The sequence below is a fragment of the Nicotiana sylvestris genome, chromosome 10 (assembly GCF_000393655.2).
Source record: "Nicotiana sylvestris chromosome 10, ASM39365v2, whole genome shotgun sequence".
NCBI classification, from domain to species: Eukaryota; Viridiplantae; Streptophyta; class Magnoliopsida; order Solanales; family Solanaceae; genus Nicotiana; species Nicotiana sylvestris.
Genome location: NC_091066.1, coordinates 133,494,967 through 133,508,970, shown reverse-complemented (window position 1 = coordinate 133,508,970; position 14,004 = coordinate 133,494,967). Strand labels below are relative to the sequence as shown.

General features: G+C 38.6%; 1 protein-coding gene across 1 annotated transcript; it reads left to right on the top strand.

The window, feature by feature from the left end:
* The first annotated feature begins 228 nt into the window (after positions 1-228).
* Positions 229-12,556, top strand: LOC104223842 (uncharacterized). Its single transcript, XM_070160272.1, has 4 exons — positions 229-451; positions 5,061-5,154; positions 5,707-5,811; positions 11,821-12,556. Exons 1-4 carry the CDS (start codon positions 276-278, stop codon positions 12,085-12,087), a joined length of 642 nt encoding a protein of 213 aa, XP_070016373.1. The 5' UTR covers positions 229-275; the 3' UTR covers positions 12,088-12,556.
* Positions 12,557-14,004: the final 1,448 nt, after the last annotated feature.

Below are 14,004 nucleotides of genomic sequence, written 5' to 3'. Positions count from 1 at the left end.
ATAATTTCATGCAATAAAAATTAGGGTGTTTACATAAATAGTCAGTCGAATTTACTGTTTATTTTTTTTAGCTAGTATAAATAAATTATACAGTATTTATATATGATTTTACATATTTTATATATATATATACCCACCAATTAATTTGAGTTTAAACGCTTGGGTATGCGGCTATTTAAGCAAATTCGTCCAAAAATTACCAGCCCATTTGAATAGTTGGGCCTATATTTGCTTCAACCTTGTTTATACGAAAGCAGATCAGTGTACAGAGAGCAATGAACCCGAGCACGGTGGAAGAATTTGAGAAGAAGGTAGTTATTACGGAGAGGATGAGCATGGAGGAGGAAGCAGACAATTGTCCAGAGAACGATTCTTTCAAAATCGTCGAATTGCTTCGAAGATTTCTGGCTGTGCAGCAACGCAGAGCCCAAGCTTATGCCAGGCTCAAAAGGTAATTAAGAAATACCTAATACATTGATTCTTTCAGCTAGTTCTATAATATCTGTTTGTTTCTGCTACAAAATTATACCCTATCTATTTTTCTGTTGGTTTTAGAAGTATTATTGTTTCAAGATATGCCTTTCCTTCTGGTATGCCAAACTTATATAAGAATGATGAAATCGTTTCCTCCAAAAAGGATAAATTAATTAAGCTAATAATTAAGGGCAAAGGGAAAGGGCCTGCAAGTGTGTTGTGAATGCATACTCAACTTAGTTCCATCTTATGATCTTCAAGGTACTAGATGTTTACCTACCTAAATTTTAGCTGGGTTGTTATCTCTCTTAACCCCCTTCCTTCATTTGGGAGTAGCACTGGCTCTAGTTATCAAGTCAGTCTAAATAGACTTCAAGATAGACATGTCGTCCTTGTTATTATTCCTAAAAGAGGAAAGCTTTTATTCTATTTTTTCATTTGTATCCAGTTCACTGACCTAGAGAAAATATATGATAGAGTACCACGAAATGTCCTTGTTATTATTCCTAGAGAAAATATATGATAGAAATTCATATAAAATATATAAATGCCATAAAGGACATGTATGAAGGAGTCTTCACTAGCGTGAGAAGATACAAAGAAGTTTTACGTAACAGGGTGTCTACACCAGGGATCAACATTGAGCCCCTATTTGTTTATCCTAGTTATGGATGAGCTAACTAAGATAATACAACATGGTGTAATGACATTTGCTTATGATATTTTATTAATTGACAAAACCAGCAAATGGTGTCAACCAAAAATTTGAATTATGGAGAAGCACCTAAAGAGTAAGGGTTAGGATAAGTAGAAGTAAGACTGAGTACATGAACGGTAAGTTTAGTCAGGGTGAGAAGAGCGAAGTTGAGGTGAGACCAGATGGGGTTCCGGTGCTAAATGCAAATGATTTAGATATCTAGGCTCGTTGTTTCAAGAGAATGGAATAATAAATCAAGATGTTACTAATAGAATTAAACCTGATGATTAAAATGAATAAGTGCTACCAGGTTGTTATGTGATAGAAGGATGACTACCAAAGTGAAAGGTAAGTTCCGTAGAACAGTTATAAGACGAACATGTCCACATCTACAACATGAGTGTTGCAGAGTTGCGGATGCTAAAATAGCTATGCGATTGTACAATATTAGATAGGTGATTTTTTCCCATCTTTCTAAGCCTTGGTGGATAGAGTTACTTGGTACCTGTTGCTGGTGGGAGGTGCCAATTATCCTGTGAAATTAGTCGAGGTGTGTGCAAGTTGGCATGTATACCACGATTATCAAAAAAAAAAAAAATTATACAATATTGGATAAGACTATAAATAATCACATCCACCAGAAGGTGCAAGTAGCATGCATTGAGTTCTAAATAAGAGAAGGTTGCTTGAGATGGTTTAGTCATGTTCTGCATTGACCAACAGATGCATCTAGGTGTGAAGACTATGGTGAGTGAAGTTATCACCAGACCTTACTTGTGGGATTATACTGGGTTCTGCATTGACCAACAGATGCATCTAGGTGTGAAGACTATTGTGAGTGAAGTTATCACCAGACCTTACTTGTGGGATTATACTAGGTGTGTTGTTGTTGGGTAGATTTAAAATCACATAGAAGAAAATTATCTCAAAAGACCTACACATTCTTGAAATCATTGCATACATAACTAAAGACATGGCACAGTTTTAGAAAGGCTCCATATGGTGATACCTACTAGTTGAAAATAAGTTTGTCTTGTTAAAGAACTTCTAATATTATTATTCATATTATATATATTAACATACTTTTTTACTTTCATTTTGTTTAGTATGATGATGACTTGAGTTGAACTTACATGAAGAAGTGAGAATTCATATAGCCGATCCAACTTGTTTGCGACTAGGGGTAGCAAATAGGCGGATCGGGTCGGATATAGGTGGGTCAAAAATGCATAATGCAAAAACGGACAAAATATCCGACCCAACCCATATTTAATACGAATAGAAAATGGGTTAACCGGCGGATAATATGGATATCCATATTATCCATTGCTTCTTGAATATGATCACTTTTGGGAGAATTTCTAGTCTCCCGAACTTGAGGAACCCCCAATTTGAGTTTTTACAAATGTAAAAATTAAACTCATTGGTTATCCATTTTTTAAGTGCATAATATGGATCTTATTCATGTTTGACCCATTTTTAAAAAGTTCATTATTCAACCTATATTTAATGGAGAATATGGATGGATAACTGTTTTTTAACCCATTTTGCCACCATTATTTGGGACTGAGGCGTAGTAATAGTAATTGTTGTTCATCCAAAAAAAAAAAATTGATAGTAATTGTTGTTGTACTCAGTTCTACCATTTACTCTCATGTCGAGTTTCCAAAAATATGCTCTAGCTTGGTTAATACTAACATCTCCTCAATATCAATTTTATGGAATATTAGGACCAAGGATGGCACCATGCTGCTTATGAAATTCTTATATACTTCCTTATCGTCCTCCTTTTTCCTGGACTTTGACATTGCATTGCTCAACTCCTTTGAAGACCCAAACAAACTTGCACGAACGCAAGATGTTTCTGATCTAAATGCCTCCTCTTCTCCCTCTGAATTGAACTTTTCCTTGCTATAATGGTTGAATTTCTATTAGCATCCATGATACAAGTCCTACATCCTAGATGTAGAAATAGAAGAAGGTGGAACCCCCCTCCCTCTTCCCCCAACCCACATTTGTCGAGAAGGTCCATCAGGCAATTTGAGTGAGTTCTTTGCCGCACCCTGCTAATAAGGAGCACCAAATGGTATTGTCTCCTCATTCCTGCCGAAAATAACATTTGGATTATCATATGCATCCTCAAAATAGACCGGCGTTCCCTGTTCTCCCCCTCCCCCGCACAAAAGAAAAATGTAAACCTTCAGGGATTAGAACATCCCAGTTCCGAGTCAGTTTTGACTGTCATACAGGTATAGCTACCGTGGAGGAGTTTATACCGCTTTCGAAGTTTATGCATTCCCACTAAATAGGAGATTTACCTCCAAATGTAATACCCTGATATCTGTTGTTTTAATTGTCCTTGACAAAGATGGATTCATATCTAATACCCTGGTGCTTCCGTTGATCACTGCTCCTGCTGCCATATTTATATCAGAAGTGTAAACCTGGATTTCATTTTGACAAGAATGGTGTGGAGCGGAGGTTGCGCCAGTTTCAAGTTAAAATATAGAGCTGTGTACTCCTTGTCAAAAACATTGAGCTGTGTACTCTTCCATTGCTCGCATGTTGTGACATTGACTCTCTTATGACCTAGTCCACTGGTTGCTTCTCTTATTTGAAGAAAGGTTTGGATTTTGCTGAGAAGGCTTGGATCATGAATTCACTGATAAGAAATATTTCTATTTCCAGTGCCAAAGTGTTCTTCTTTATATTAACTCTAGACAAACCATCAGAAGAGGACCAGACTACTATTGAACTAGATGTTACTCCCTATGGTCCACAATAAGTGATTTTTTGGCCTTTGCCACACCCCTTAAGAAAATACTAACTCCTAGAAAAAAATAAGTATCATGACTAAATTACCCTTAATTAAAATTTGCATATTGTTAGCTTGACACATTGGGATATGTAAATAAGGGCAAATTTAAACAACTAAAGTTAATTCATTCTGGATTATGTAAAAATGACACTTATTTTGAACCAATAAAAAGGCCAAATAGTTACTTATTATGGACCGGAGGGAGTACGTGTGTGAAGAGGTGAAGAATCTTTAACCACCTTTTCTTGCACTGCACATCTGATGCTCGAGAGAGAGAAAGGCAATGTTTGGAGTCCTCGGATACTCTACTGAACATACAAAGTTGTCTGTATAGCTACAGAATTTCTGCTGTTATAATAGAACTGCATGGATCATGCCGGGAAAGACCAAGGAATTTTTACCAAAACTTTAGGAAACGACTCTCTTACCTATTTTCAAGGAAGCAAATAAAAGGTGCTAGGGAGTTCGCACACCATACACAGATTTAAGTGTTCTAAGATGTTACGTTTTTAATTTTTGGCTATATCCATAGAGATGTGAATGGCAAAGATTATTATATGGACTGTTTGAGCTCTTTGGAGTTGTAAGTTCTTTTGTTTACAAATCATGTAGCACCTCCTTGGTTCCTGTGTGTTAAATGAAAACAAATATTTGCTTATTAGAATAAAGGTCTTTTTGTTTTGCCAACTTCCAGTGATGTCTTGGAAACCACTGTATCCTCACCCTGAAAAAACTTAAAAGAAAAAGAGGAGGTAAGAGAACAAGCATGGAAGATGAGGGAGACTGGTAGTTGGCTGGCATTTAAGCTTTAGAATATTCATTACTGAATTTTGATGTTTTAGCTATATATAAGCATATCTGTTTCTCATTCCTATCTTACACCATCTATGGGCAGAAAGCCAATATGATCTGATTATCATAGCAATAACTTTTTCTTATATCAAATTTGATTGCTACGGCTTGAGGTTTGTGTTTTCCTTTTAGAGCGTAAAGATGTATCATCTTTCTTTTATCTTTTAATATGGATGTGTTGCAGTTCTAAATGGTCTATTCATGCCCTTTAACTGACAGAGGTTTCGAAGATTTTATGGTTTCGGGAGTAGAATCAACTTACCAAAAGCTATGCAGTGAGATCACTGTTGAATTTGGTGATTGTTCAAAACAGGTTAGTATGCTGATGCATCATGCAGATATTAGTCTAGCTTCTGGTTTGTTTTAAGGGAGCGGGGGAGAGGATTAAGAGGTAGAATTTTAATCCCATCTTTTTCTACGGAATAACAATTCACTCACACTGTAATCCTGCCTATGAGAAAACCCTCCTTAATTTATACCTGCTTATCTCCTTCCAGATAGGGATGAAAAGTCCATCTTTGACCCTTTCCCTCCCGTTGACCTGCACCAAGCCCTGCCACTCCCAAGTAATATTTATAAATGTACTTAGTATGTATAATAATTACACAAAGACTGAAATTACAAGTGTTGAGAAGTAAGCAATCTCAGCTACCATCCTACAGATAATGCATAACCAAACATGAGATAAAGTTTATCCATCCCATCCACAAGCCCCTTAATACACTATTATGATCCCTTCACTATCATCATTCACTATGCCCCAACTCTATCAGTGGTGTTTTAATCCTACATTCTGCTGTTTGCAACTGTGGTTTGGCTTGTAGCTCTGAACAATTTCAATTTCTAAGCATCTTCAGCACTTCAGGTCCTTGAAATGGAGTCTCAGTTTCTAACTCCCCATTGCTTCCGCGAGGATCTGGCTCACCTTCTGAGATCTGTTCAAAATCAAGAAAAGATCAAGCTGCAACTGGTAATTCTCTGTCACTGAATTTGCAGTTAGTTATTATATATATTAGCTGTGCATTAGTTTTTGTTCTGTGGAATTTTTTGTTTCTGCCATCAGTGGCTCTTCTTAATGTAGTTAAAATATACAACAACAACCACCACCCAGTATAATCCCACAAGTGGGGTCTGGTGAGGATAGGATGTACGCAGCCTTACCCCTACCTTGGAAGGGCAGAAAGACTGTTTCCGATAGACCCTCGGCTAAAGAAGGTGAAAGAAGCCCTGATAGCAAGTAATAACAAGACAAATAATTAGAAAACTAAATCGAAGATAGAAACAGGGAATATGAAAGGGGTAACGATAGCAAGTAATAGCAAGATAATATATTTAGAAAACTAAATTCAAGGCAGCAAACGTGAATATGAACGAAGTACTGCTAGCAAACTACGGAATTACCGATGGCAAGTAATAACGGAACAAGACATGCGAATATAGCAAACTAAGGAAAAAAGGGTACCTTACCAGCACTAATACTATCGAACTAGAGAAGACAAAGGGAAACACACGACTACCTACTAACCTTCTACCCTAGTCTTCAACCTCCACACCCTTCTATCTAGGGTCATGTCCTCGGTTAGCTCAAGCTGCGCCATGTCGCGCCTGATCACCTCTCCCCAAGACTTCTTTGACCTACCTCTATCCCTCCTCTCACCTCCCAAGGGCAACCTCTCACATCTCTTGACTGGGGCATCTGTGCTTCTCCTCTTAACATGCCCGAACCATCTCAACCTTGCCTCACGCATCTTTGTCTCCACAGGGGCCACTCCCACCTTGTCCCGAATAACTTCATTCCTAATTCTATCCAACTAGTATGCCCACACATCCATCTCAACATCCTCATTTCCGCTATTTTTATCTGCTGGACATGGGAGTTTTTGACTAGCCAATACTCTGCCCCATACAACATAGTCGGTCTAACCACTACCTTGTAGAACTTACCCTTAAGTCTCAACGACACATTCTTATCACACAAGACACCGGAAGCGAGCCTCCACTTCATCCACCCTGCTCCTATACGGTGTGTGACATCCTCATCTATCTCCCCATCCTTCTGAATTATAGATCTCAGATACTTGAAACCTCTCTCCTGGGAATTACTTGCGTATCGACTCTCACATCCCCGTCCGCCTCCTAGGTAACACCGTTGAACTTGCACTCTAAGTATTCTATCTTGCTCAATTTGAAACCCTTAGACTCCAGAGTATGTCTCCAGACCTCTAGCCTCTCGTTAACGCCACCTCGCGTCTCATCAATCGGGACTATGTCATCCGCAAATAACAAGCACCAAGGCACCTCCCTTTGAATGTGACGCGTCAAAGAATCCATCGCTAAGGAAAACAAAAACGGGCTAAGTGTTGATCCCTTATGCAACCCCATCTCAACCAGAAAGTAGTCAGAGTCTCCTCCTGTCCTAACCCGTGTCTTAGCTCCATCATGCATGTCCTGAATTACTCTAATATATGCTACAGGCACTCATCCAGCCTCCAAACATCTCCATAGAACCTCTATCGGGACTTTGTCATAGGCTTTTTCCAGGTCAATGAATACTTCTTCGCAGCCCTATACTGCTCCACCAACCTCCTCACAATGTGAATGGCCTCAGTAGTCGACCGTCCCTGTATGAAACCAAACTGGTTCTTAGAAATGGACACACACCTCCTCAACCTCCCTTCAATCACCCTTACCCACACTTTCATTGTATGGCTTAACAACTTGATACCCCTATAGTTGTTGTAGTTTTGGACATCCCCCTTGTTCTTGTACAACAGGATCATCGTACTCCGCCTCCACCCTTCGGGCATCTTCTTTGTCCTATAAATGACGTTAAACAACCTAGCAAGCCATTTCAAGCCCTCCTTACCCATGCTCTTCCAGAATTCCACCGGGATCTCGTCTGGCCCAGTCGCTCTACCCCTACTCATCCTGCACATTGCCCCTACAACCTCCCCCACTCGTATGCGTCTACAGTACCCAAAATCTCGTTGCCACTCCGACTACTCCAACTCCCCCAGCACAATGCCCCTATCTCCCTCTTCATTCAAGAGTTTATGGAAGTAAGACCACCATCGCTGCCTAATCAGTGCTCCCCTCCAATAAAACTCTTCCCTCCTCGTCTTTATGCATCTCACTTGGTCCAGATCTCGGGCCTTTCGCTCCCTCGTCGTCGCTAGCCTGTACAACTTCTTGTCCCCGCCTTTATCCCCAATTTCTTCGTATAAACGACTAAACGTCGCGGTCTTAGCCGCAGTAACCGCCAACTTTGCCCCTTCCTAGCCTTCTTATATCCCTCCCTGTTAGCACTCTTCTGCCCCTCGTCTATACTCTCTACTAGCTTCAAATATGCCGCTTTCTTGGCTTCCATTTTCCCTTAAACTTCTTCGTTCCACCACCAATCCCCTTTATGGACACCAGAAAAACCCTTTGAGACCCATAACACCTCTCTTGCCGCCTCTCAATACATTTTGCTGTGATAGACCACATACAACTCGTGTCCCTGCTGCTCCAGGCCCCATAGCCAGTGACTTCCCCCCCAACTCCTGGGCCTTGTCCTTAGTCAATGCACCCCACCTGACCTTAGGTATACCGGACATAGCCCTCTTCTTCCTCGTCCACCTGATCTCTAAGTCCATAATCAAATCGTAAGATTCTCACTCAGGATGACCTTGTATGTTGTAGTTAAAACATACAACTTTTCTATTTACATGCTCAATGCTCAAAGGGGTTACATGTCCTAATCTTGATTATTTCTGAGCCGTGCTTGGCTTAACCCTCAATTTTCTTTATGTTTGTGTTGTTCCGTTTGTTGCCTTTTTTGGTTGGACTAGCTTGTTTAGGTTTCATGACCAGTGAGATTATTTTCCATATTTTTAAAGCATTTGTTTGAAATGAGAAAGACTGGCCCATCTGAGTGTTGTTAGTCATAACATTATTGGACTTGTTAATAATCTATTCATGTAAAAAAGTGATGAAGATAAGGAGCTTACGATCATCTACAAAATTTGGAATTTGATTGTTGAAAGCAGCTGTAGAGTACTCCATTTTTAATCAAATTGTTGTTCGAGGATCTGTGTGAAACAAATTGTCGTAAGAGTGCTTACCTTTGCGATTGGATGATGGTAAGGCAAAGGCCTTAATGATTGATATAGGCTGAAGTTTGCAGGGAGATAGTGATAAATGGAGTAAACATTGCAATAAGGGGTTATTTATTGAACAGATTCTGGCTATTCTGGTTAATGGACAGAATATGGTTTGAATATTCTTGGGGTTTTCTATACTCGTTATGCATAAAGGTGTCAATAAACTCATGCTAATAAAAGAGTAATGGTGAAACTTCATTATTCTGTTTTTTTCCTTTTCAATAAACTCACGCTGATAAAAGAGTAATGGTGAAACTTCATTATTCTGTTTTTTCCTTTGTGTAATGTGTGCACTTCAGTATTTATGTCATCTGAAAAGGTTCCATAATAGTATGAAGGATTTCTTTTAAGATCCTTTTCTTGTGTGATTTTGCTTGATGACTTACTTTATGTTTTATAAAGAATATCAAAGTACCTCATTCAATTCAAATCTCATTCGTGACATGACTCCCAATCTGTAAATGCGGTCCACACTAAGCTTCTATGCTGCAACTTCAACTTAATTTTATCAACTTCATTCGTTGGCCTTATATTGTTTACCTTTCTTACATAGCTTCCTATCAGGATCCTGAGAAATGACTTTACAATTCCCTCAATCCCAAAACTTGTATGTACATTTCTGATGTTCTTCATGCTTAAACTCACATCAGAATTTTGTCCTCAACGAGACAGTTTGGAAGTGAATTTTTGTGGACTATCTACTAAAGATGAGCTTGAGAGCATGTAACTGTGATTTAGTTTGGAAAATAACACAAAACATTAGATGTGCTAGTTTCTTTTATCTTCGAAATAATTTCAGACTGTTTAAGTGCTGTAACTGTAATACAACAACAACAACAACAACAACGACCCAGTATAATCCCACAAGTGGGGTCTGGGGAGGGTAATATGTACGCAGACCTTACCCCTACCCCGAAGGGTAGAGAGGCTGTTTCCAGGAGACCCTCGGCTCAAAAAAGCAATAGGAGATGATATATTAGTACCATAAAAATGCGTAATAAAAATAACAACAATATATAAGAGATACGAAATATGAAATACAGGATACGAAATACGAAATACGAAATAGATGGCTGGTATAGTACAACTAGAAGGTAAAGCCCTGCATCAATAGACGACCACTGACATTCCTAGTCTAACTCCTAACTAGATAGTCTCTCTCACTTGTGCTGTAGAAATATTCACACTCTCCCCTAACCTACAACCTTAATGCTCGACCTCCATAATTCCCTATCAAGGGTCATGTCCTCAGTAATCCTAAGTCGCGCCATGTCCTGTCTGATCACCTCTCCCCAATACTTCTTAGGTCTTCCCTCTACCTCTCCGCGTGCCCACTACAGCCAGTCGCTCACACCTCCTCACCGGTGCATCAGTGCTCCTCCTCTGAATGTGCCCAAACCATCTGAGTCTTACTTCCCGCATCTTGTCCTCCATGGGGGCCACACCCACCTGTAATCAAATACTGAATTAAATAAAAAGTGCTATATCTGTAATCATAGCTGTGGAATTACGCCACAAACTTGAATGAGAGCTTTCTCTTCTTATAGATGCTCTGCATCAACAAATTTCCATAAAATATTTTCAGGATTGCACTGGTATTTTGTCGGCAACTTCTTCATAATTTACGCTTCTAGTTTTGTTTGACCATTGAGGTTATGCATTAGGTATGACTTCCAAATCACCAATAAAGGAAAGAAATTACTTAATACATAAGATTGCATTTTAAGAACATGGTGGTCTTAACACCCAAAATTTAAAATGCTAGGTGATACGCACTATGCTGATGTACCAGTTGCAGGGATCAGATTTGTTTATCAGTTTTTAGTATCCTAGCTCTGACCAGACGGACAAATATTTCACCAAGTTTTCCAGAAAAGAAAGTTGGAAATATGTAGCCAAAACTAATGGCAGCTTCAACTAATACACATAATAACGATGATAATTTGATGTGTTATTAAGGACGTAATGATGGTAATGCACATATATTTTAGACTTCTATGAACTCCTCTCTTTCATTTTATTTGCGGTGTTTGACAGGATATGACTTTAAGAAAGAAATACCGACTTGTAAATCAGTGTTGTCAAAGGCTCATTTAAGGCACGCTTAAGCCCTAAAGCTCAGGGAGGGCACTTTGCGTCACTTAAGTTGCACTTCAGTTTAAGCAAGGCACCAAGACGTGCCCCTTATTGCTCATGAGTTCTGTCTTGAATGGAGCAATGCTAGACTACGAATATAATCGGCAAATAAGTGTATTAGTTGTTAAGGAAAACAATATGAATGAATTTGTTACTTTTCTCTTGAATTACATATATATTTTTATTTTTTTCTTGCATTGCGCCTTTTTTAACTAAAGCCCCACTTAAATCGCGCTTTGCGCTTAAAGCCCCAATTGACCTAGAGCGCGTTTTAGAGCTTTTTGCCTTTGACAACATTGTTGTAAACTAAATGTATAAGACATACGAAAAGTAGCATTAGTATAGACCTTGTCCCTTCTGATAAGACCATGTCATTAGGGAGAAAGATGGAAATGTAATAATTAAGTGTTTTCTAAATGTAGAAAGGTATCAATCTCTTAAGAGCGAACTAAAAAGGGATTAATGCTGTATAAAATGGAACAAAGTGAGTAATAATTTGACCTCTCCAGTATCCTTGCTCAAAATATCTTCCCAGGATTAACTTTTATTTTCCTATTTATCCTAATTTCTATAATTAGTCCAAATTTTCAATGTTTGTTGGATTGCTGACGCGGATTTTGTCTGAGTAGTTGCGATATCAGACAAGATTCCATTGCTTTCATATGATTTTGCTTGATGTTTTCTCACAATTTGTCTGGCAGACCGCCACAATACAAGTCTTGAAAAAAGCTGGCCGTCCCTCAGAGCGTCTGGTTAGTCATGAAAATTGTAGATACAGTAAGCCAACTGTACATGAATGCGTGCACATCCAGAAGATAACGGAAGCATCAGGCACTGAAGAAGCAGAAGCTGATGCAGAATTTGATAATGCTCTCAAGGACGCTATTCAAGGTGTTCAAGGTGCAGTAACAACAATAAATGAACATTTGGAAGAAGTTAGGTATGAGATTGCAGCACTTGAAGAATAAAGATTAGTTGGTTGACTTTGCCTTTTATGTTTTCTCAATGGCTCATTGCTACCGAAAGTCACCCCATAAGTTCCAGGCTGATGAAGGATTATCATGTACATTGTTCGTCATAACAGTTTTTAGTTGTATAGGCGACAAACGTTTTATTGTTGATGGTGATCATGGCAGGTAGAAAACAAGCTACACAATAGTTTATCTGAATAGCAGATAACACCCTTTTGGAATCCTCCAATGAACTAAATTAGTTTGATATACAGTTAAGTTGTTCAGTGGAAACTTCTAACAAGAAACCCTTCTACTTTTTGGGATGATCCAAGGACTGATGTATGTTTGCTTGTTTGGAATGGTCCACGCAGTTGTTTTTCTTTGATTGTTTGGTAGTGTAGCTGCTTGTAATTAAAGCATAAGCATCTCTAGCGAGGTTGCATATTTGTGAACTTTCTTTTATCTTGAAATTCTTGTCCGTTAAGTTCTTCTAGCAACCAATTTATTCTGCTAATTACCAAATTTCACTGGAAGAAAGTTAAATTTCGGTTTCTTTTGGTACCATTATGTACATGTAAGCTTAACAAGAAAATCTCATGGAGTTTCGGTCATTGAGATGAAAAGTTTTAACAATCTGAATTACACTAACTACTCCCTAAGTTATTAGTAATAGATGGTTGGATTAGACTGTTCTATTGTATCAGCAAACGTAAATGGTTCATAACATCAGTGGAGTTGGGAAGTTCAACAGATTAGCTCATACTTCCTAGTCACTGTACATATTTGTACTCGTCATATTACACTTCAATTGTCTGTTGTTTATTTTCTTATTCTTGAGCTGAGGGTCTTTTGAAAACAGCCTCTCTGCCCCTCCGGGGTAGAGGTAAGGTTTGCGTACACTCTACCCTTCCAAACCCCACTTGTAAGATTTTACTGGGTTGTTGTTGTTATTGTTGTTGTTGTATATTACACTTTAAATTGTAACCTCTTGAGTCTTGGGCATTGGACTGTACCTCAGGGCTAAAGACATGATACTTTAAGAGGAAATTTCAGAAACCACTATTGTTTAGTGGCTATTAACTTTCTATAGCTACCATATATATAATTACTTCATATAGCTACTATTCAGTTGTTACGATAGTGTATTCGCTGTATTCGCGTTGCTGTATTCATGAATATAGAAGCAAAAAGCGCCTAAAAATCAAGGTAGTCTAGCTGTACGCGCATGTATTCACATGTATTCGCGCCATGTATTCATGAATACAACAGCAAAAAGCACCTCGAATCAGGGCAGTCCAGCTGTACGCGCATGTATTCACATGTATTCATGCTAATATATTCATGAATACAACAGTAAAAAACGCCTAAAATCAGGGCAGTCCAGCTGTATGCGCATGTATTCACATGTATTCGCGTTGTTGTATTCATGAATACAGCAGCAAAAAGCGCCTAAAATCAGGGCAGTCCAGTTGTACGCGCATGTATTCACATGTATGTATTTGCGCTGCTGTATTCACATGTATTTGCGCTGCTGTATTAATGAATACAACAGTAAAAAGCACCTAAAATTAGGGCAGTCTAGCTGTATGCGCATGTATTCGCGCCATGTATTCATGAATACAATAACGGCAATCACCTTAAAAATAGGTATGTCCAGCTGTCTAAAAAATAATACAAAGCGTATTTTATGGCTTAAGGGTAGGAGATGACCATAAATAGATATTTGGCTATAAAAATCAAAAGGTAGCTATGGAATATAATTTTTTAAAAGGGTATTTATTTAAAATAAATAAGGTATCAACCTTTGCTATAGGAGGTAACTATTCCTTTATGTAAATCAGCCAAGTATAAACTGCCAGTTAGGCTTTGGCCCAATTACTTTAGCTCTGGTCTAGCCTAATTGCTCACTTGGCAAGTTAAAATATGGAAAGT

Excerpts from the sequence above, each read along its gene's own strand:
- LOC104223842 (XM_070160272.1), top strand. The coding sequence starts at position 276 with ATGAACCCGAGCACGGTGGAAGAATTTGAGAAGAAGGTAGTTATTACG. Across the intron at positions 452-5,060 it reads GCTTATGCCAGGCTCAAAAG|AGGTTTCGAAGATTTTATGG; the intron begins GTAATTAAGAAA and ends TTTAACTGACAG. Across the intron at positions 5,155-5,706 it reads TTGGTGATTGTTCAAAACAG|GTCCTTGAAATGGAGTCTCA; the intron begins GTTAGTATGCTG and ends TCAGCACTTCAG.